Below are 25,285 nucleotides of genomic sequence, written 5' to 3'. Positions count from 1 at the left end.
ACTCCAGTCTGGGTGACAGAGTGAGACTCCAACTCAAAAAAAAAAAAAAAATGAAAAGAATGTTTATATATTTTGATTCTAGAGTTTATTTTGAGACGTGTCCTGTAAATAAGTAATTTCAAATAAAGAAAGATTCATATGAAAGTGCTTGGGAGCATTACTTATCATAGCAAACAAAGGAAACAATATACATATGTAACCTAAAGGAACTCGTTGGTTATAGTACATCTACACAAATATAAATTATGATGAGCCAATAAAAACATATATCAACAATTATGTTGTAATGTTAAGGCAAGATTAAATGTGCATGTGACAGATAGAAATATGACAAGATGTTAATAATGATTATGTTTTTGTGCAAGAGTTTGGTTATATTTTTATTGTTATTAATGTTTCTGTACTTTTTTCTAAAATGATCAAATTCAGTTCTACAATAAAATAAAAAACGATTTTTAAAACTAACTAGTACAACCACCACCAGTACCAAAAACACTGCGCATATCAGATAACTTAGTGACCAGAGCCCATAACCCACTAATGAGGGAAATTTGAAAAACTTTCACCCTGTAGGAAAATTAATGATTCCGATGATGGAACCACTTGAACTCTTGAGTGGCCTTGACCCCTGACTGAAATATAGCTTCCACTAAAAGGGGTGGGGGCACAGTAGGACTCACTGGCCATGATGAAGTTATCACCAATCACCAGAAAAACCCACAAATAATACTATAAAGTTATTTCTCTGCAAGAAACTTTAAGATGAGAAAATTCAAGAAGCGTCATATTTGTGTTTGGATAGGATGATGCTTTATTCCCCACTTGACACAAAGTAAGTGTATGTGTTTCTGGGTTTGGAACTTTATGCAAATGACATCATGCTGTATGTATTCGTCTGTGCTATGCTTTTTAGCTCAATGCGGTATTATGGAAACTACATAATAATTTGTTTAGAGATTCATATAGATGTATCAAAACTAGAAAGCAAAGAAAACAAAGAATAGGCAGAAAGTCTGATGAAAATGTCATCTGGGTTGGGGAAGCAGAAGCCCAGGCACTAAAGTAGGGGGCATCACACAAGTGGTTTAAAAGATTTAGTGAGATTCCAGATCTTAAGGTCAGCGGGAGATACACAGACATTGTGTGTTGATATGTTACATATGACATATGTATGATATTTATGGATGTTATTTTATATGTTACATATGACACTTTTGGTTTCTATAAATATTTCATAACAAACATGGAAAATACTTGTTTTTGTTAAAAGATTAAAATTCTGCTGAAAAATTAAAAACTAATCAAAAAAGAAACTTTGCAACCTTGGATGCCCTCTAGTGCCCAAATTATGTAAATACAATTCATGTCTTCAATTTTATACTGTCCACTCAAAATTTCACTTCCTTAAAGACAGATATACTCCCAAATTTCTTCAAGTTAAACGGTATCATGGTATCATTTTGCATCACATCTTTAAAATCTTGCTAGACTGCTCTTCACTCTCTTTGAAAAATTCCCCCAAAGAATATTTTAATTATTTCGCAAGAATGTTTCATAAAACAATTCAAAATGCAAATACACATCTCAAAAAAGAAACATTATAAACATATTATGCCTAAAGAATATTTTAAGATAATTTTAATCTTATCTCATACCTTTAAAATATTTGGAATTATCATTATTATTATTATTATTATTTTGAGTTGGATTCTCACTCTGTCACCCGGACTGGAGTGCAGTGGCTGCTCCCGGCCACTGCAGCCTCGACCTGCTGGGCTCCGGCAATCCTTCTACCGCAGCCTTCCAAGTAGCCGGAATTACAGGCATGCGCTACCACACCCAGCTGATTTTTTGATTTATTGTACAGATGAGGTCTCGCTGCCCAGGCGGGTCTTGAACCTGTGGGCTCAGGAAATCCACTTACCTCAGCCTCCCAAAGGCGCAGTATTACAGGCTGAGCCACTGAGCCCGGCTTGGAATTATTATTTTTAATAGCAATGATTTTCTTGCAGAATTTATGGAAGAATCCTACCAACCACCTCCCTCCTCAGGACACAGCACAACACTACTGCCTTTAAGTTCCTGCTTGTGAAAGTGATTACTTTCTGTAGTTATGCTTCAAAATCTCTAACCTGAATTTCTATGAGACTTATTTCATGCTGCTTTATAAATATTTGTGTGCAGAGTATCTTTATCCTCCAAAATGTTTTAGCCATTTGAGTGCAAAGCCTTCACCCTTTTTACCTTTACATTGCTACAGCTCTTAGCCCAGTGCCTGAGACATTTCAGGGACACATTTGTTGAAGTTGAATTTGGTAGACTCATTAACCTTTTTTATGAGTTTTGTTACAAAGCTGTATTTTAAAACTAAAGTGAGTTTAGAAACATATTTTATTATCTGGACAAGTAGTCAAAATAATTCCAATAGATGACATAAATTCAAAATGACTGTAGGAGATAGTATTACATTTAACAAACAACTGAATATGTTTGAAGGGCAACTAATATGAAATATAACAAGTTTGTCTTGTGGGCACAATGGATGTTTTAAAAAGAAGGAATTAACTAACCTTTGAAACGACTCTCATGCTTCATGCTATGGCCTTTGCACTAGATTTTAGGAAAGATTTGTCAGTCAGTCTCATACAAGACGTCGGTCATTGTAGAAACCGATGGCATAATATCTCTAACATTTAGCAGCTCAGTAGAACAGGGCTTCAGTTTCAACTTCTAGACTCTCATGAATACTAGAGAAGTACTTTAACCTTTCTATTTCCTGTTGGTAAAATATATGTGTGTGTGTATACAAGGGAGACCTCCAAAAACCCAAATTAAGTATTTATTCTTGCATGTTGAAGCTTCCGTCACGTTCAAAGTACTTTCCATTTGATGCAAGATACCTATCAAGGTGCTTTTTTCCACTGCTCAAAACATCCATTTTTTTTTTTTTTTTTTTTTACCTTTTAATGCTTCTGCTGTTTTTGGTTTCACCTCTTCCACATTGGCAAAATATTTCCCTTTGAGGAAAGTTTCATTTATGGAAACCAAAATATAGTCACTCAGGGCAAGAGATTGGTGAATAGGGAGCATGATGCACGGGGGTCATGCAGTTTTGGGTCCAAAACTGTTGAACACTCAGAGCGGTGTGGTCAGGCTCGCTCGTAAATCACCCGTCATGAAATGGGCAAACACATTGAAAGAATCTCCAAAAAAAATATTCACTGAAGCCGAACACAGCTTCTCACAACAGAGCTAGCTGGTACACTGATGTCGGTGGATTTCTAGAACACTTGCTTTGCAGGGGAAACCTGTACTACATGGGGCTTGCCCTCTAAAAAATAAATCCTTTTTTTTGGGGGGGTCCCCTTATTTATCATATATATGATTATAATAGATATAAAGTGATAAATATATCATAACATTTAATGCATAAACAGTATAGCTATCTATCTAATCATCTATCTATCAAGATTGTGGTGACAAGTCCCAAATATCAAAGCACGGGACTTATGGTGTCCTGTCCTTCCTCAATCTAAGGTCACATTGCATCTCCCTGTTATCTCCTTGACTCTGACAAGACTCCTGGACTGGACTTGCCATCTACCCACACCAGTGTTCTGAAAAGCAATACCCTATCCTCGAAAAACTTAAGATATTTTGTTTGTGGAAAAAATCCTAGGTTTACCTACTTTAATAATGATCTATTACTGCTCAAGCCATGTGTCAGAGACTTTACAAACATTACCTATCCCCCACAATCACCTTGCTTGGAGGCGATTTCTCTCACATGTTCAGAAGAGGAACCTGAAGTCACAGAGATGAGGTGACTTGCTCAAGGGCCCCAGGTCAAGTCCCCCAAATCTTCTTTGTGACACACTGTATTTCTTTCAAGAAACAGGTATCTTTTTTCTTAAGCCATGTGCACTAACAGGCCATTTTTAGACTTCTCTATTTATAATAAAGTCCATCACCATGTTTCATCCTTAATGATAAAACCGGTGAAATAATTATGAATGGAACTCACCGACTTGTGCTTGTATAAAGAGGCTTAGAGCGCCGAGGCGTGGCTAGAGATGTGATGTCACCAAAGGGGTTGTCAACATCATCAGCATTGGTAGACTGCACGTGACCACTGTTAGGGTGAAAAGAAGACGTATGTTTCTCCTAGGAGAAATAGTTGAACAGTGTTCTAACTTCTGAACGAAATTCTATTTGCCTAAATAGATCCAAAGCTCAAAATCCAAAACATAAAGCATGATGATGGAACATATATTTCCTAATATATATAAAGGCAATTTTTTTTTTCAGCGTAAGAAGTGCCACACGCTTTGACCTTACATTTTAGCCAGGGTGAGAGTAACGGGTGAGAGTAACGGCTGTTTTGTGTTTCTGAGCAAAGAAGCATGCTACTTCTGCATTCCCAGGACAACTCTTTCATTGGAGACTGGGTGGAGGCCTGAGGCAAGGCAGAGACTTCTGTTGGGTAAACACCTGCTCAGGTCCTGAGGAACCTGAGAGAAGGCCCAGAGGCTGAGCCACATCAGTCAGAGAGTTTAGAGGACATCTGGGGCCACTTGTAGACACCCTTGTCAGATGTAAGAAGCAGCAGTGATGGAATAGGTGGGCAAGGGCTTCAAGTCCAGACCCCTCCTCCATGTCCTTGGACTTACTTTGTTCCAAGGTTATTGTTCCATCTAAAAAGCAAGGGAAGATCCCCAATAGTGGAAAATGCGCTTCTTTGCCATCTATGGAAAGCCAGATTTAAATGTAGAAAAATAAGGGATGGCATTTCCTGCACTTCATTGTTAGTGAATACATCATACCTGCCACATCAATTAACAGCTTTTGTGGTTCACAACAGCCAATAATAGTAGCATCCAAGGTACTTTATTTCATAAAGAAACCTATTTGGGAAAACAGAAAAACACCCTTCTTTCCTTCCTCCCTCTCTCTCTCTCTCTTTCTTTCCTTCTTTCTCTCTCTCTCTCTTTCTTTATCTATCATTCTTTTTTTCCTTTTTATCAAAATCAAATCTTTAATGGAACTCCTGACATTTAACAGGCACCGTACTAGGAAGACATTGGATATCTGTTAGAACACATAAATTGTCTTAAAAGTTGAATTACAAGCATGAGTAGGTTGCAAACAACTACAGCTCAGATGTAAATCTAGTATTTTTTAAGACACTAAGAAACATTACTTACGTATAGAGAGGAATGTATTTACTTCTAGAACTTGGACTCACACTTCAAAAAGAAAAAATATACGTGATTGGATTATTGACATTAAGTTAATAAACATCAAATTATTATTTAGTTATTTAAAAAGTCTTCAGTAATATCTCATAGGAATTGGCCTCTAAAGTTATAACTTTAAACAAAAATTATTTAAATAATTAGTTTTGTCTTTTACAGAATGTTATATAATGGAGCCATATAATACATAATCTTTTGGGTCTGGCTGCTTTCACTGAGCAAAATATATTTAAAATTTATTCCTACTGTGTGTTGTATTTGTTATTTTTCATTGCTGAGTAGTATTCCATTGCATGGGTATAATCTAGTATGTTTATTAATTTACGACTGAAGGGCCTCTTGCTTATTTCTAGGTTTGGGAAATTATGAATAAAACTGTTATAAACATTTACATATAGGTTATTATGGGGGCAACATTTACATAGAAGCAACATTTACATAGAAGCAACATTTACATAGGGGAGTAACATTTACATAGAAGGAAGCTCCAGGGTTAACAGTACCCTCAAGAATTCTGAGATGTGACAATACTAAGACATATAACCTTTTATTTTCCAACTGATTTATCACCAAAAAAAAAAAATTCAGTAGATCTATATATACTGGATAAAAAAAAATCATCTAATGAGCTATTCACTATTTTACCACATGATATGTAGATTAAAAATACTAGTAAACTTTTAAAATTAATATCTAGGTCGGGCTCAGTGGCTCAGCCTGTAATCCCAGCACCTTGGGAGGCCAAGGCAAGTGAACAGCCTGAGCCCGTAGGTTTGAGACCACCCTGGGCAAATTGGCAAGACAATAAATCAAAAATTAGCAGGGCATGGTAGTGCATGCCTGTAGTTCCAGCTACTTGGAAGGTTGAGGCAGAAGGATCTCCAGAGCCCAGCAGGTCAACACTGGGGTGACTGTGAGTGTGTCACTGCACTCCAGCGTGGGCAACTGAGTGAGACTCAAACTAAAAAAAAATTAATATCCACATGTTGAGAATTAGTACTAAAATTTTGCATTTTAAAAAAGACATTTGAATGGGATAATCAACAATTTCAGCTTACTATATATACAGTTATCTTAAATTTTTGAATATTTCAATCTTTTATTTAAATTAACAATTTATACATCAAAGTCTCAATTGAGGTGTTTTACACATTTGGAAAAACCATACTTTAAATAAACTCTAACAAAAACTTTATACATTATTGTTAGATATGACTCAATAAATTTAAGTTTTCTGACAAGACTTGATATTCTTCTCAGTATTATCACTACTTGCATTTACAGATCTAGCAGTCAAACTTGATTATGGCTTTGTATAGTTCCACTTCTTTTGATAATTAACATCTCTTGCATTTTACTTTTAATTCAGTTGTGATTAGGTAAACATAAAATTAGATGTAAAAGACTAACCTTGCCATTGAGGTAGTGACTGAATTGGAGATCATAAAACCAGAAAATTGGATGAAACTCCAGTGAGCAAAGATGGAATAACTCTTTTTCTGGGTGGTATATATTTTTCTTATGTGATATTGTTTGCCTCGCACTATTCTTAATAATTGGCCATCATATTTGTTAAAAAAATACATAGTTCTGTTTTAAAATTCCATGTAATTCTTTTTTATTTTTCCTACTCTATTTAATTTTTGAAAAATGCTCGTTGTGACTCACCACTAATAGCTTTTACCCAACAGCTACAAATCATTCATTAAATGATTTGGTAAAATTTACTCATTAAACTGAACTAATAGAATTGCTTATTCATGTTGAGAAAATGGATCTCTAGCTCTTATCATAAGTAAAGGTAAAAATAAATGTAAAAAAGCAAAATTTTAAAGTTTTTAGAAAAAGGTAAGTGAAGGAAAATATCTTTATTATTTCAGGAAAGGGAAAAGTTTATTAAAAATATAAAAATAACAAGACCTGAAGGGAAATATCGATAATTCAGGTATATTAAAATTCAAACCTTCAGTTACGCAAAGAGCACCTTAAAATGGAAAAGTCACAGACTAGAAGAAGATATACTTTGATACATATTTCCAATAAAGGAGTTTCATGAAGAATATTAAACATAAAAGATGCTATAATTAATAAATAAAAGACAACCCCACAGCAAAACGGACAAAATTATATGAGCAGGCACGTTACAGATGTGTAATATGTCATAAACTTACAAAATTTTTATTAGTTATTAGGTAGATATAAACTAAAATTATAATGAACAATTTTTTAGTCTTAATACTGGAATTTTTTAAAATCTGAAAATTCTAAATACTGTCCATGATGTATGGTAATGGGAACCCAAGCATTGCCAGAGGAGAATCCAGTGGTAAAGCTCATTTGGAGACGAGCATGGCAATATTTTAAAAGTAGAGAAGTACACACCTCATGACCCAATAATTCTAGACATAATTATGTATATATAAAACCTAGAAATATTTTTATAGTCAGATATCTTCAGGTATGTGGACATTGTACCAAATGCAATAAAATTCAGAAAAAGTAAAAATTATGAGAATGGATAAATAAATTGTGGTACATCCATTCAATGGAAGACTATACAGCAGATAAAAATGAACACCTAGAGACACAAATGTCAGCAGGTATGAATCTTACAAACACAACACTGTACAAAAAATGTCAAGTTACATAAATATATGTATGATACCACGTAATTGAGTTATAAACAAATAATAAAGTAACATATGTTGGTTAACAATAACACTTATGTGTACTTATGTTTTAAAGGATTAAAAGAATGCATGAACACGTAAAACAAATCCAGAGTACTAATCTTGATACCTAAGGAAGGTAGAAGTGCTTAGTAGAAGGACAAAGGGAGCTTCCATTATGTTAGCAATATATTTTTCTTTAAAGCTGGGGAGCAGATACACAGGCTATATTATAATCTTATGTATACTTTTTGCATATTATATATTCAAAGTTGAATTAAGAAATAAAAGCAGAGATGATAACCTGGGATAAGGGTTATGGTAAGAACAAGAATAAACAAAATAGTGACATTTTCAAAGGCAGAAACACCAAATTTTTTTTAGTCTAAAAAATACTAAAAATTTTAGACTAAATGCACCAGATTACATATGTAAAAGTGTTTCTAATAATGTCATAGTTTCTAACATTAATAGGACACAAACAATATAACACAAAAGTTGACAGAAGATAATTTAGAATCCCTTTCATATGGATTTTCACAACATTATAATTGTTCATATCAAATTGTTCATAAAGCATTCCCTATTTCAAAATGGCTGTGGTACGTTTCATATCCTAAGTGTTAAGTAGGGCAAAGGGAAAATGAAAGAAAGCCAGCAACACTGAGCAACTGCCCTGAAATTCAGGTCATCTCCCCAGTCCCAGGGATGCAAATATGAGGGCCTCTGGGATGCCCTCCATGAGGGGGAATGTCCCTCACCCATCCTTCTAACCCATGGGCTAGAGTACCAGACTCTCAATGATAAATACATGACAGGGGGAAATCAAGTGATGATAAATCAGGACATAAAACTCACAAATTAACTGGTTTGACCGGTGCCAAGAAAGATCTTGTTTGAAATCTGTCCCAGAGACCACCAACCATCTGAAATCATCATCAGAATGAATGACATATTTAAGAACATATTATTCTTTTTATATTTATTCATTTTATTTATTTTCAAATTTGTATTCTAAAGATGGGTACAATTCAGGATTAGGTATGCAGATGGTCATTGTACAGATAAAGTTTGGGCCTCACTTTGGTCCTCACTTCACCTGGTTTGAGATCAGGAATACTTATTGATGAAGTATTCCCCACCCCCCTCCCTTGGCAGTTTCTCACTGCTGCCAATCCCTTTCTTATAGTATGATGATAATTGTTCAGGTTTCGCTTATGAGTGAGAACATGTGATACTCATTTCTTTGTTTCTGTGATAGACCACTGAGTATTATAAACCCTAAATCCATCCAAGTTGCTACAGAGTTCATAATTTTGTGTTTATGACTGTATATATATATATATATATACACACACACACACATATATATATACACCACTTTTTAAAATCCAGTCCACTTTTGATGGGCAGCATGGTTGTTTCCATGTTTTTGCTATTGTGAATAATGCTACTATAAACATGCCTGTGCAGGTATCTTTTTCGTGGAGTGATTTGAGTTCCTCTGGGTATATTCCCAGAAGGGGGATTGCGGGGCTGTATGGAAGGTCAATTTTTAGATCTTTTAGGAATCTGCACACTGTTTTGGCAACCAATTCCTGATCAAAACCCCAAATGCCCATGCCATAAGAGAAGATAGACAAGTGGGACCTCATCAAACTGACAAGCTTCTGCAAAGCAAAAGAAACCATCTCGAGAGCGAGAAGACAGCCCACAGAATGGGAAAAGATATTTGCCAACTGTGTATCTGACAAAGGCCTAACATCTAGGATTTACAAGGAACTCAAATGTGCTGAAAAGAAAAAAAAAACAGCCCTATTATAAAGTGGGCAAAAGATATGAATAGACACTTCTCAAAAGAAGACATACGAGCAGACAACAGATACATGAAAAAATGCTCAGTTTCACTAATCATCAGAGAAATGCAAATTAAACCCACACTGAGATACCACCTAACTCCAATCAGGATCACCATCATCAATCACTCAAAAAACAACAGATGCTGGAGAGGATGCGAGGAAAGTGAACACTTCTACACTGCTGGAGGAGTGTAAACTAGTACAAACACATTGTTCTAATTTTTGGTATGCAAGCTCCAGTGTTTTTGGCAGACCATTCCACAACACACCCAAACCCTGGGTTCTCTAGGACAATTGCTCCCCTAGTGTCCCCAGCACCTCATAGCTTGCTCCAGAGCCACTCCCAGACTCCACTCTGCTCTCAGACTCTCGATTTGTTTTCTCATGGCTGGCACCCTCCTCATTAGCTACCTGCTCCTATTTGAAGTTCAGGTGAAGGGGCTGATAGTGTTCTCACCTGGATTCCCTGTTGCCCACCCTGAGCAGCCCCCAGGTCAGTCTCCCCTTTCCAGCCCCACCCAGATCCTTTAATTGAGTATTTAAGAACTATCTCTCTGTCTACACTGTCATCGCAATGTCAATGACTGCACTGTCATTGCAAATGACTTTGGAGAAAGAGGTAACCTTTAAACAACCAATTAAAGTTTTCCATATTGAAAATGTTAAAAAATATTTGCAATTTTCAATGACTTGCATGACGATAGAACTTTCAACTCCATTAACACGTATATGTGCTGGTCTTATGTAAGTTTACTTCTTTAGGTAATTCTTAACAATAAAGTAAATATTATGCTGACAAAGTTTCAGAGTTGTAACAGTAAGAAATACATTATTGCTCAGAGATGTTCCCTGACCTGAGTTATTGCTGGGATCCTTTCATATCTTTTCAGAGTGAAACACTGTGAGATAAGGTCAGCAGCTTTTTCCAGTGTTGTTTCTTCTGGGTCAGGTTTTGGTAGTAGCATCTTATCCCAAGGAACACCTTCATAAGCTCTAGGAAATTATTAAATAGGAGCATTTAATGAAAAACACATATTCGATTGGTATAGTTTATAACAATATTATATACTGTGATAAGAAGAATTCTAAGATGCCCCCTGCCCAGATTCCGACCCCTTGGTGTTCTACCATATATAATCACCTCCCCTGGAGCGTGAGCAGAGCAAGTGAAAACAATGAGATCGCACTCCTGTGACATGTTACTTTATGTGGCAAAAGGCATCATGCACAATCCTAACCAGTTGAATTTGAGTTCATCAAAAGGTAAATTATCCTGAGTGGTCCTGACCTAAACAGGGGAGCCCTAAAAAGAGACACAAGCCGGGCTCGGTGGCTCAGCCTGTAATCCCTCCTTTGGGAGGCTGAGGTGAGTGGATTGCCTGAGCCCGCGGGTTCGAGACCCACCTGGGCAGCGAGAACTCATCTCTACAATAAATCAAAAAATCAGCCGGGCATGGTAGCACATGCCTGTAATTCCGGCTACTCGGAAGTCTGAGGCGGAAGGATCACCGGAGCCCAGCAGGTCGAGGCTGCGGTGGCCAGGAGCGGCCACTGCACTCCAGTCTGGGTGACAGAGTGAGACTCCAACTCCAAAAAAAAAGAGACACCAAACAGAAACAGTTGTTCTTTTGAAGCCCTTGAAGAAACAAATATCAGTACTACAGCTGCAATGAACTGAATACCACCAACAACCCGAATGATCTGGGAACATGAGAACCCAGTCTTAGCTGACATCTTGATTCCCACCTTAAGAAACCCTAAATGGTGAACCCAGTTGAGACATGCCTGGATTTCTGAGATGCAGAACTTCGAGAAATCAAAAGCTGATAAATCTATGCAATCTGTCATACAACAGTAGAAAACATATATACTTATCTACATCTCTTAGAGTCCTGCTTTTCACTTAAACTTCAGAAAAGACTATTAATTACAAATAAACTATAACTTAGAATATTGACTTTGCTTGCTTAAGGACACTTAGCTATTGATGTTCAAAGTCAGTACTCAAATCCAGATTATCTGCTTTAGAAGAGCCAGCAACACTCTCACATTTCACACGAAGAAAGCCAAATTGTACAAAATCATGGGTGTGGTGCAAGGGTTCCAGCTATCCTATTAAATGCAATTATTGATGTGAATCTATTGGTACTATCCCATATTTGGAAAGTCGCTGTTCTTTGTGGCAGGCATATGTGACTGACACAGTAAAATATGTTTTAATTGGATCCTGAATGTAAAACAAACTGCACTCATTCCAAAAACTATTCTAACAAGACAAATGGCTCACTTGACCTTACTCCTGCCCTATGCAAACTTGGTGATAAACTGATCTATGGGCAAGACATATCCTTTCAATAAATCCCACTGTTAGTCAAAGGCAGTTTGCAAACAATTGGCAGTGATCTTCATTCTCACAACAATATTTATTCAGAGATGACTATATTTCAAGCCCTGTGCTAGGTGCTTGTGATAAAAGAGAATAAGGACTAAAACAAAAATAGTATTTACCACATAGGAAAGTTGTGAAGAATATAATGTTGGAAAAGGTAAATAATGCAGTGATAGGTCCATAGTGTTTTCATTGTGTGTAAATACATTTCAAACTCACTCATTCTGAAATTACTGTGCCATAAAAATGCTAAATCTAATAAAATATTTTTAATTATATCAAGAACTAAAAACGTTGTATTTTCTAACATAAGATCTGACTAGCTTTGTACTTAAAACATTTATCTGTGAGCTTAATTAACGCTTGAAAAATGCCTCATTTTTTGAGCTTCTGATATAGTTCATGAATATTTTATGACATTTTCCATGGGGGGTTATAAACGTTCTTCCCTAAGAAAACTCTGATGTTTTTAAAAGAACTGCTAAATACTATGATTTGATACTTTGTGATGTAAAAAAACTTTTGTATTCTGGATAAAGTATCATAACTTTAATCAAAATATTGTGTGGGATAACTACCTGGAATCTTAAAAAATATAAATCAAGGTAAGAATACTACTGGTAAATAAACTCAAAAGCCATAGAGAAATTTAGAGACAATTTCATTATAATCCTTTATTTTTAAGATGAGAGAACTGAGACTGAAAACATTGGAAGTTGCCAAAGTCCCATACTCAGCAGGTAGGTATGTTTGGAGCCTTCTAATTGGAATCCAAGACTGCTGGTGAACAGGGCTCTTCTCATATTCTCTTAAGACTCTGAAATACAACTTCATATCATATTTTTATATTTTCGTAAGCCCTCTGGGAGGGTATGGGTATGCGTTCATACGTGTATTGCATGAAACTAATTTGGTCATGGGGATGCCTTCAATTTGAGTGGGAAAAAAAGTTGAAACGTGAAGGCTGTGTCTGCAGAGTTCAAAACATGAGGGGAAAGGAGAGTGGACAAACATGAAGTACACTGTGGTTCACATATATTGTTATTTCTTTACTCTCTTTGTTGCCTCTCTCCTCCTCTCCAACCCTTTCTCCACGCCATGCTATGCATTTTGGCTTTCCCTCTATCACTATCGCTGAATGCGAAATCCACTGGTCAATTCGATAATCCATGCTTAAGCCTCCTGTTACTTGACCTGTTTGTATGATGTGGAACAAGTTATTGTTCCCGAAACACATTCTTACTTTGCCTTGCAGGCATTAGACTCTATTCATTTCCTCCTACTTTACTGGTTGCCCCTTCTGTCTCTTTTGCTGGTTCCTCTTTTATAATGTGTGGATGCCAGGACTCAGTGCTCTTTGCCTCTCTGGCTGAGCTTCTTCTCTAGTGTTCTCATCCAGTGACATGGCCTTACATACCTTCCTATAAGTTATGATACCCAGATTTACTTCTCTATTCCAGACCTCTGTCCCAAACTCATATATAAATCCATATATCCCATTGTCTACTTGACATATTCACTTGGATGTCTAATGATCACCTTTATATTCAACATATCTAAAACTGGCTCCTTCACTTGCCTTCCCCTTGCTAAGTAATGGCCACTTCTGTCCATCTAGCTGCACAGGCCAAAGACTTAGAACCATTCTTGATTCCTCTCTCTTTTAGATTCGTCATATTCAATTAGAACATTTGGTTGGCTCTACATTCAACATACATCCAGAAGTCAACCATTGCTTACAGCTTTCTCTACTACCACTCTCCTTCAAACTACCATGACCTGCATCCTAGATGACATCAATAACCTCCTAACTGGTCTCCTGACTTCTTGCCCACCTCCCCACAATCTACTGTGAACACAGCAGCCACCATGATTATTTTGATATATAAGTCTGATCTTGTCACTTTCTGCTAAAGCCTCATGTCACTCAGAGTGACAGTCCTGGTAATTATAATTGCTTAAAATGGTTTGCAAGAACCGGTTCCCGGCACTTCTCTGACCTCTTTTGCTACTCCCTCCTCCTCTTACCCTGCTCCAGGCACCCTGGCCTCTTGTTCTTCCTCCGTATTTTAAGCACACTTCTGGCAAGGGGCCTTTGCTCTGGATTTCCTCTGCCCAGAATATCGTAACCACAGTATCTGCATGGCTGCTCCCTCATCTCCTCCAAGTTACTGTTCACACCCTATTACTTGAGAACACCGTCCCCCCTGTTTATTACTGAAACCTAGTACCTTGTATTCATGGTACTCCTGAACTTGTCCTGTCCGACTGCTTCTTTTGTTTTGGTTTTTTTCTTCCATAGACTTATCACTTTCTAAGATATGGTCAATTTACTTTTTTATTATGCTTCTTTCTTATTGTCTACTTCCTGATATAATTAGATCCCTAAGAGCAGGGATATTTCTCTGCCTTATTTCCTGATGTATCTCATTGTCTAGAATATAGACCAACAATAGGAACTCAATGTATTTGTTGACAGAGTCAGTGAATTATTCTCCTTTTAACTTTCTCTGTCATTGCTTTCTGGATGCTCTACTCTCGTCTCTCTCTCTCTCTCTCTCTCTCTCTCTCTCCTTTTTTCTATTCTTTCATTAAGCCTAGGTGTTCTTTAAGATTCTTCCTTGGCATGTTTATTTTACAATCAATCCTAGTAAATGTCCGTATTTGATGTTTTCTAATTTACTCACAAAATCCAGGACATTGTAGACACAAAGAGGACATGTCATTAAGATTTAAAAAAAATTCTAAAATAAAATTCCGTAGGAAAAAAATGCTTACTTTTGTGTTGAGGACTTGTAAAAGGAGTCCTTTGCACTGTATTTCTTATTTGGTTGAGCAGGTGGTCCACCATCTTCCTAGAAGGCATGAATAGTAAGTTACAAGGGACCAGATATAAATGGGAATTGCCATTATTTTTAATTCACCATAGTTTTTTTCTTCTTTCTTCATTTTTCTTATTTCAAGCGTCTCTTGGATTGACCAGATTTAATGCTTTCTTACTTTTCTTCAAGAAATTTATATGCTGTTTATATTGTTGCAATTGTTAAATTAAAATTAAAGTTAATGGAAAGTAAGATTTTTATGTGGAATATCTTAAAATTCAAATGTCAGAAAATAATTTTAGCACCATGTAATTAAAACATTTTTCAAAAATCTTGTTTGTCTTCTAATAACACAACAAGATTAGTTCTGAGATACTTTGCTCTCCCTATCTCCCATTTATTTAATCAAAATTAATTAACTAATTATTATTATAATCATTATCATCATCGGCTCTTTTGTTTACTATTTATGCAGATTTTCAGTGATATTTTACCAATTCTTTAATTTTACTTCTTTATCCTACTTTTTTTCTCCTCTATGATCTTGATTCCATTTTCTTTTTGCTGAAATTCAATTTTCATTAATTTCTTTAACAATGTGAGCTTTTCCTACTTCTAGTTTTTAGTTCACCCTCACTTTTGAAAAATGTTGTAACTTCTGTTTAGAATTCTAATTTGATAGTTATGATGCTTTAGTACAAATATATTTCATTGACTTCCTAACTGTATTTTTGCTTTTAAGTTGAGTTTGTCTGCAGGTATTCTGTTCCCCTCACCCCCTCCCCTTTCTGGGTTATGTTTAGGATATCATCTTTGCCTTGGTTTTTAAAAATAATTTCACTATAAGTTGTGTTAGGAGAGGATATATTGTTGTTCAACTAACTTAATATCTGTTATGCTTCTTCAACTTGAGAATTGATGAGGTTCAAGTGGACAGTGCTCCATCTTTATCTTTTTAATTGTCAAGGAATTCTCTTCTTTTGGAACTCAATTGGGCAAATCTTGAACTTTTAATTCTGTCCTTCGTGTCCCTGAAGCTTTACATTGCTTCAACATTAACTTCCATATACGTCTTCCATTCTACCACTATAAACTTTTCTGTTTCTAAAATTTTTAAAATTAATCCAAAATAGATGTATATATTTTTGGAATGCATGTAAAAATTTGCTAATTTGTATAATGTGTAAAGATCAAATCAGGGTAATTGGGATACCCATCACTGTAAATATTTGTTTTTTTCTTTATACTAGGAACATTTATTTTTGTCTAGCTATTTTGAAACATACAATAGATTATTGTAAACAATAGTCACCCAACTAATCTACTTAACACTGGGTCTTACTGCTCATAAAACTGTATATTGGTATTTATTATCCAACCTTTCTTCATGCCACACTCCCCTACCCTTTCTGGCCTCCAATTTACTATCTTCATGCGTTCCACTTTTTAGATCCTATATATGAGTGAAAACGTCATATTTGTCTTTCTGTGTTTGGCTTGTTTCACTTAACATAATGCCTTCCAGTTCCACCCATGTTACTGCCAATTCCAGGATTTTATTCTCTTTTACAGCTGAATAATATTGCATCGTGTATACATAACACATTTTCTTTATTCATGCATTGATAGACACTTAGGTTGATTGCATATTTTGATTATTGTCAATAGTGCAGCAATAATCATGGAAATGCAGCTATGTCTTTAATATATCGATTTCTCTTCTCTTAGATATATACCCAGTAGTGGAATCAATTAATCATATGCTAGTCATATTTTGGTTAATTAGTTAGTTTGTTTTTGCAGAACTTCCATACTATTTTCCATAGTGACTGTACTAATTTGCATCTCTGTTTTTTTAAAAAAATAAGTTTAAAGATGTGGGGTACAATTCAGGGTTAGTTTTACAGATGTTCATTATGCAGGTACCCTTGTTGATGAGGTGTGCCTTCCCCTCTTCTGGCAGTGTCCCATTACTGCCAATCCTACTCCCCCCTACCCCAGCAGTTTCCCACTATTGTCAATTCCTTTCTTATAGTATGATGATAATTGTTCAGGATCTGTTTATGAGTGAGAACATGCAGTACTCAGTTCTTTGCTTCTGTGATAGATCTCTCAGTGTTATAGACTCTGAGTCCATCCAAGTTGCTGCAAAGTTTATAATTTTGTCCTTCTTTGTGGCTGTGTAATATTCCATCATGTATATGTACCACATTTTTTTTTATCCAGTCCTCTTTTGATGGGCAGCACAATTGGTTCCATGTTTTTGATATTGTGAATAATGCTGCAATAAACATGCATGGGCAGGTATCTTTTTCACAGAGTGATTTGAGTTCCTCTGATATATTCCCAGTAGAGGGATTGCAGGGTTATATGGAAGGTCGAGTTTTAGATCTTTTAGGAACCGCTACACTGTTTTCCAAAGAGGTTGTACTAGTTTACGCTCCCAACAACAAGTAGCAGTCCCTTTTCCCTGCATCCTCTCTGTCATCTGTTGTTTTTTGAATTACTGATGATGACCATCCTGACTGGAGTTAGGTGACATCTCAGTGTGGTTTTAAGTTGCATTTCTTTGATGACTAGTTGAGGGCTCGTATGTCTTCTTTTGAGAAGTGTCTACTCATATCTTTTGTCCACTTTGTAATGGGGCTGTTTATTTTCTTCTTTTCAGCACATTTGAGTTCCTTGTAGATCCTAGATGTTAGGCCTTTGTCAGATAAACAGTTTCAAATATTTTTTTCCCAGTCTGTGGGCCGTCTCCTTGCTCTCTTGAGGTTTTCTTTGGCTTTACAGAAACTTGTCAGTTTGATGAGGTCCCACTTGTCTATCTTATTTCTTGTGGCATGGGCACTTGGGGCTTTGATCAGGAATTGGTTGCCATTTCCAATCTCCATATGAATGTCTCCTGCATTTTCTATGGTTCTTAAAGTTTGAGGTTTTACATTTAGGTCCTTGATCCATTTAGAGTTGATTTTTGTGTATGGTGATAGGTAGGGGTCTTGTTTTAATCGTCTGCATATGGTTAGCCAGCTTTCCCACCACCATTTACTGAATAGGGTCTCCTCTCCCACCACCATTTACTGAATAGGTTCTCCTCTCCCCAGTGGTTGATGGTGGAGCCTTTGTCAAAGATGAGTTGGTTGAGAAATTGAGGTTTTGCTTCTGGAATCTGTATCCTGTTCCATTGGTCTGTATGCCTGTTCTTTTACCAATACCAGGCTGTTTTGATTATGTAGCTTCATAATAAAGTTTAAAGTCTGGGAGTGTGATACCTCTACTTTGTTGTTTGTTTGTTTGTTTGTTTTCACTAACAGTGTATGAAAGTTCTCCATTGTTCACATCCTCACCAGCATCAATTATTCCCTGTCTTTTTGATAAAAGTCATTTTAAGTAGAATGAGATTTTTAAAATTTTAAAAAATTGTGGTTTTAATTTGCATTTATCTGATGATTAGTGATATTGAGCATTTTCATATAACTGTTGACCATTTTTATGTCTTTTTTGGGGGGAAATATCTATTTAGATTTTTGTCCATTTTTAAATTGAATTATTTTTTTTCTATTGAGTTGTTTGAGCTTCTTATGTATTCTGGGAATTAATACTTTGTCAGATGTGCAATTTGCAAATATTTTCTCTCGTATTCTTTGGTGCTCTCTTAAATCTCTTGTTTCCCTTGCAGTACAGAGGCTTTTTAGCTTGATGTAATTCCAGTTGTCTATTTTTGCTTTTGATTACTGTGCTTTTGAGGACTTTCAAAATATCTTTGCCCAGTCCAAGCATTTGGAGTATTTCTTCAATGCTTTATTCTAGCAGTTTGATCGTTTCAGGTCATAGATTTAAGTCTTTAGTTTATTTTTATTTGACTTTTGCATAAAGTGGGAGATAGAAGTCTACTTTCATTCTTCTTCTTATCTTTATGCTGTTTTCCCAGAACCATTTATTGAAGAGACTATCCTTTCCCCATTGTACATTTTTGGTGCCTTTGTAAAAAATGAGATGACTGTAAATGCATGGATTTATATCTGTTCTCTAATCTATTCCATTAGTCTTATGTCTTTTTATGCTAGTATCATGCTGATTTGGTTACTATAGCTTTACAGTATTTCTTGAAGTCAGGTAGTGTGAGACTTCCAGTTTTGTTCTTTTTGCTTAATACTGTTTTGACTATTCAGAGTCTGTTGTGATTCCATATGTATTTTAGGATTGTTTTTCTATTTCTGTGAAGAAACAACTTTCCTATTTGTCACTTCCTTTTTCACTTCTTTCTAGTCCATATTTAAACCTGTACATTATATATATTTTAAAATTTCATCAAAGCTCCATCAGGTAATTCGTTTAGTCCTTTATCTATTAGTATGATGAATTACATTAATTTTTGAATGTTAAGTGAAGATTTATTATTCACAATATCAAAAACATGGAACCAATTGTGCTGCCCATCGAAAAAGGACTGGATTTTAAAAATGTGGTGCATATACATGATGGAATATTACACAGCCATAAACTTCATTTGATTATATCAACCTTTCTATAAATTACTGTTTTTGATTTGCTAATACTTTGTAAGAATTTTGTATCTCTGTACATGAGAAAGATTAGTCTGTAATTTTCTTTTTTTTGTAATAGTTTTGGCTGATTTTGTTATATTAGATGAAATTATACTTCTAAAATTATTTGAGAAGTGTTCCTTCTTTTATTTTCTGAAATAATATAAGTAAAATTGGGGCAATTTCTTTTTACAATTCAATAAACTTTATCAGTGAAAACATCTGGATTTGAAGTTTTCGTTGTGGTAATAATTTTTAATCAAAAAATTAAATGTATTTAATATGTAAGCATTTATATATTCTATTTCATCTAGTGTTAATTTTGATAAGTTGTATTGCTAAAGGATTTTGTTCATTTCATCTTAGATGCCAAATTGATTGTACCTTTTTCTTTCCTTTAAGTTCTGTAGTAGTAATCCTTTAATATCTTATATTGGTAATATATATTCTCTTTTTCTTGAACAGACTAAAAAGAGATCCATTAATTTTGAACTTTTGGTTTTAAAAATATATAATTGATGCATAAAAATATATTAAAGGTGTACAACATGATTTGATATTTGTATACATTGTGCAATGATTACCACTGTCAAATTTATTAACACATCTATCACCACCCATACTCGTCATTTGTATGTGTATATGTGTAGATATGGTGAGGATACTTAAAATCTGCTCTCATCACATTTCAAATAAACAATACCAAATTATTATCCATAGTAATTGTGCTATATATAATATCCCCAGAATTATTCATCTTAAAATTGAAAGTTTATAATCTTTGACCAACGTCTCTTCATTTTCCCCACTCCCTAGCTCCTGGAAACCACCATTCTATTCTTTGCTTCTAAGAGGTTTATTTTTTTTTTTATATTCCACATATAAGTAAAATTATGCAGAAGTTTTGTCTCTGTGCCTAACTCATTTCATGCACATAATTGTATCTTGCTTTATTATCCATTCTGACAATTTCTGCCTTACATTGGAATGTTTACCATACCACCATTAATATAACTATAATATATTTGGATTAGGTGAAGCATTTTATTATTGTTTTTCTGTATTTTCCCTATGTTTCTATTTCTTTGTTCCTTTTTTCTGCCCTTTTATGGATTATGTATATTTATCTTTTAAAAAATTTCAACTCAGGCCATCAACTGACTCCTTAACTATACTTCTTTACATTACATTTTAGTGACTTCTCTAGAGATAAAAATGCACATTCTTAACTTTCCACGATCCACAGAGTTAACATTATACCACTTCACATACACAAACATTGAGACCTTAAGTCCATTTACCACACCATGTTATCTCTTACTCTATAATTGTCATATGTGTTATACCTATACTTCTAAATACTTCAGAGTACAAGGTTATACTTTTTGTTTTAATCAGCAATATGTAACCTTATAGAAATTAGAAGGAAAAGTAATCTTTTATTACACCAGATTTTTTTAGTGCATGTTAATTGGCAATACATTTCCTTCATTTTTTTACTTACAATTTATTCATTTAGCATTTTAATATATTCAATATATTTAGGTATCTAAATATTTCCATGATACCTGGAACAAAGAATATGTTACAGTAAAAAGAAAAACCTTAGACAAATTACATTTGACATGGTTTAATTAAAGAAAAAAAGGTTTATGGACAAGGTAACACTCAGGACAAAAGTGATTCAGAAAGCTCTATTTCATAACATAGGCAGGGTATATTTATATCTGGAAAACAGAAGTGAAGTGCAGAAATAGCCAGATTAATAACAGTTCAGCATTTGCATTATTTTAACATGTTTTGGCAGGTTTCAGTCTGTGATTGACTGAAAACTTGGGTGCTATGACTGGCTTATATTTGACTATTTGTTATAAGAATATACTCCCAAGTTAGGTTGCAGCTTGTTTCCATTTTAAGTTAATTTACAGTTCATTAAATACAGAGATAATTTTAGACCAAATTTATTTTAACAACTTCTTTATTCCAGTCAGCCTCCCAATTTTGAGAGATTGACCAGAAACTTGGGCACTGACACTGCTATCACCACCATAATACACTTGTTTTGTGTTAGTATAAAATTCTCAATTCACAGCACACAGTTAGATGATTCTTTGTATTTTTATTCTAACTATAATGAAACCTTTTGAAATTTGAAGAATGACTGTATATGAGTATTTAAGACTCTTGAGAGATTCAACACAGCATGGAGACCATTATAATGGCTATCAAGAGGACAATACCAAGAAACTGAAGTACACTATTTAACAGGTATCTCCACGAACCAATCCAACCAGAATCAAACGACTCAAAGTTCAGACAATAAGGATACTTCAACAGTAAAGACAGTTCAACAGTATTCAAGTCTTATTGGTCATAGTCTATGTTTTAGGCATGGTGGTAATTAAGAACCACAGTTCTCTGTAAAATGGCCTGATTTAAAGAGGTATTAATTTTTGTAGTTAGGCTGATAAGTCATAGTAATCTGGAAATTCACCAAGAGAAACATAAAGATGAAAAAAACTTGGATTGGCCCATCTCGCCATCCACCATTTAAGATGTCTTGTCCCATAAACACACCATGTGTTCCTTTCCCCTGAAAAATGTTCTTGATGTGACAGTGTCTAAAGAAACAGCAATATCAGCCACCTTTTAAATTAAGTTTTCTGTGTTAGGAAAATCGGGGAAAGATAAGTGGAGCATTCAATTTGGTTCAGCACAATACGCAAGTCCTCAACATTGGCTAAGAGGATATCTAAAGCTGTGTGATGTTCCATTAAATGTTTTTATTGAACACAATGTTTTTATTCACCTGTCTGAACCCTGAGAAATCTTATTGGTCGCAAAATCCACGATTTTCCAAAATTTATGTATTAGCTTCAAATTCCACACAATTGGCATCCCCGGAAACCCCACTGGAACATTTTCTCAGTAAAATTAACTTATCTTTATTTATTTCAAGGTCAGTAATAATTTAAGTTATGACTGCTTTGGCTGTAATTATGGGAAGTGTTATAGGAACTTTCAGGGAAAGCCATTTGGAAGGGAGGATAGCAAGACCAAAAAGCTAGATCCAATCCAGCAAGGAGACTGAACAGAGTAAGCAAATTTTCAGACCCAGTATAGATCCTGGGTGCTGGAAGAGAGCCATCTAGTGGCACTTGAGCAGAAGTCAATTAAATTTGTTCACCCTTAGCCGGGATGGGTGGCTCAGCCTGTAATCCAGCGCCTTTGGGAGGCTGAAGTGAGTGGATTGCCTGAGCCCGCAGGTTCGAAACCCGCTTGGGCAACTTGGCGAGCCCTCATCTCTACAATAAATCAAAAAATCAGCCGGGCGTGGTGGCACATGCCTGTAATTCCAGCTACTCGGAAGGCTGAGGTGGAAGGATCGCCGGAGCCCGACAGGTCGAGGCTGCGGTGGCTGGGAGCGGCCGCTGCACTCCAGTCTGGGCGACAGAGTGAGACTCCAACTCAAAATAAATAAATAAATAAATTGTTCACCCTTAAGTCTGCATAACTCCTGAATTGGGTCAAGTGGGAAACTTTAATGTGGTCTCTTTATAGCATATTGTAAGGGTACAAAACAACATTTAGCAGAAAGGAACCTTACTGGATTTAACCTAGTGACATACAAGCAAGTATTTATACACACATAAGTAGTCACTAGGTCTTGAATATGCAATGCCCGGTAGCAATATGTAGCTGTCGTGGGCATCACTCTGACAGGTTTTCTACAGTTGGGGATCATAAGATTATTAATGGAAAGGTCAGAGTACTGATTTCAGCCAGTGTAGGAAAGCAAACAGCAATAATGTCTAGAATATTGAGGATAGCTTTCCACTCCTTCTTTGGGATTTTAGGATGACTGTCACTGGGAACACGGTAAGGCACTGGCAATAGTAAAATTGTTTCTGGTTTAGGAGGCATTAGGCCCCAAATTCAACATTTTATCTAGTTTCTTGCTAGAGCATAAACCTTTGTTATAGTCATTCACAAATTATTGCCCCTGGATTTTCATGTAAGGAAAAGGAAGGAGTTAGGATGGATAAAAGGAGTTAGGATAGGAAAAAAGATAGATTATTTATGATGGCAGGAAATGTTTGATCCACAATCTCAGAAAAGCTGTCCATATCTAGTATGCTGTCTGATTCAGGGAAAAACCTTTCCTGGTAGGCTTACCTTTAGGTCTTTAAAAACTTTATAGTTCCAGAAGTCTGGAGGGACCTTTTTGAATTGTGAGATATGGAGCCCAAGTTCAAGACCTTGATGTTTTACTGTAGTGTGGGTGGTGAGAAGAACTTGATATGGTCCCTTCCAATGAGGTTCAAAGTTAATCTCTCTTTGACATTGTCTTCAGAAGACCCAGTTTCCAGGTTCTAGATTATGAAAGGTTTGGTTGTCCACAGTCTGCGTATCTCAGAAAACTTCCTTTATCTGGTGAAAATATACTTAGGTATAATTCATTAAAGTCTTGCAGTATTTAGTCACATCAGAGGTTAGGAGAATGAGAGACACATAAGTTTCTATTATTAGGGGTAGAGTGCTTCCAGTGACTATTTCATAGGGAATATCCATCTATGTTTTCCAGTGGGAGTGGATCATATTGCCATCAAAAGCAATGGTCATATATTTAGCCAAGGCAATTCAATTAATTCAGTTAAATTTTTAAATTTCAGTTTTAAAATGTCATGTTTTTTAACCTTTCCAGAAGACTGAGCTTAGTTGGAACAATGGTAATCGTGTTTGGAACACCTTATTTAACGGTCTTATAAATTGCACAGTAAACTAGGTTTGCTGTTGCTAGAGATTTTTCCAGGAATGCCTCATAAAAGAAATACATTTAAAATAACGTCTTATTTACATCATAGCATCAGCTTTCCTGAGAAGTAGCTGATGCTATAACATAGGAAAGTTTCTATCCAAACAGAAAGCATGCAAGCTACTGTAAGAATATACTGGTACTCCACTGAGAGTGACAACTGAATGAAGTTCGTTCATCCACTGAGAGTGACAACTGAATGAAGTTCGTTCATCCACTGAGAGTGACAACTGAATGAAGTTCGTTCAACTGAACAAATGTTAAAATGGTCCATATCATTTGGTGAAAATACACCACTTGAAATTTTGATTGTTCTCTAAGAATTATAAGTTTGAAAATAAAACATTGGTTATAAACCATTTGGGCAATTTTAGAAGTCAGTCCACCAATATTTGTTCATAATTTTTATTGTGTTTCCTGTTCCATGGTGATCTGTGGCATCCAGAGCTTTTAACAATGGAAAGTTCAAGGACTCAGGAAGAACCAGATGGCCCTTAGGACCCCTTTGAGCCCTCTTTTAATATTGAATTTACATTCTTTCAGACACCAGTTTTGTTTTTCCAAATTAGGTGCATTGTACTGTTTATTAAATTGGTCACTGTAGGGATGCTGACTTGGCTAAATCACATGGAGTTTCTTCAGATTTAATGTCCTAACAGTTTCTGCACTTGCTAATTCAGCATAAAAATGTACCACGGAATTCTCTTGATGTTCAGGTTCAATTTTCAGGTATGGGCTTTAATCTTAATAATGGTGATTTGTAATAGTAACAGGATAGCATAAAAGAGTCCATTCACTTGGAGTCTATGTTTGATGGGGGTACCACTAGAAGTAAGAAATTGTTTTCATCACATGTCAAAATTATGGACTACTTTAAAATCATACCTAAGAGATGTACACACACACACACACACACACACACACACACACA

The 25,285-nt window shown here is 35.5% G+C and overlaps 1 protein-coding gene across 1 annotated transcript in view; it reads right to left on the bottom strand.

Annotated features, from left to right (window-relative positions):
• The window catches only part of CUNH7orf72 (chromosome unknown C7orf72 homolog), a 78,257-nt gene that overhangs the window by 19,147 nt on the left and 33,825 nt on the right, over positions 1-25,285 (bottom strand). Inside the window, exons 3-7 of the mRNA XM_008067933.1 lie at positions 14,951-15,027; positions 10,638-10,776; positions 8,783-8,850; positions 5,205-5,246; positions 4,025-4,132 (exon numbers count right to left, since the gene is read on the bottom strand). Of these exons, the coding sequence (XP_008066124.1) occupies positions 4,025-4,132; positions 5,205-5,246; positions 8,783-8,850; positions 10,638-10,776; positions 14,951-15,027 (434 nt within the window). The remainder of the gene's footprint in view (positions 1-4,024; positions 4,133-5,204; positions 5,247-8,782; positions 8,851-10,637; positions 10,777-14,950; positions 15,028-25,285) is intronic.

The sequence above is a fragment of the Carlito syrichta genome, unplaced genomic scaffold, assembly GCF_000164805.1.
Source record: "Carlito syrichta isolate Samal-C Ts95f unplaced genomic scaffold, Tarsius_syrichta-2.0.1 Scaffold107934, whole genome shotgun sequence".
NCBI lineage: Eukaryota > Metazoa > Chordata > Mammalia > Primates > Tarsiidae > Carlito > Carlito syrichta.
The sequence above is the reverse complement of the archived record's forward strand: the minus strand, read 5'-3'. Positions and strand labels throughout refer to the sequence as shown.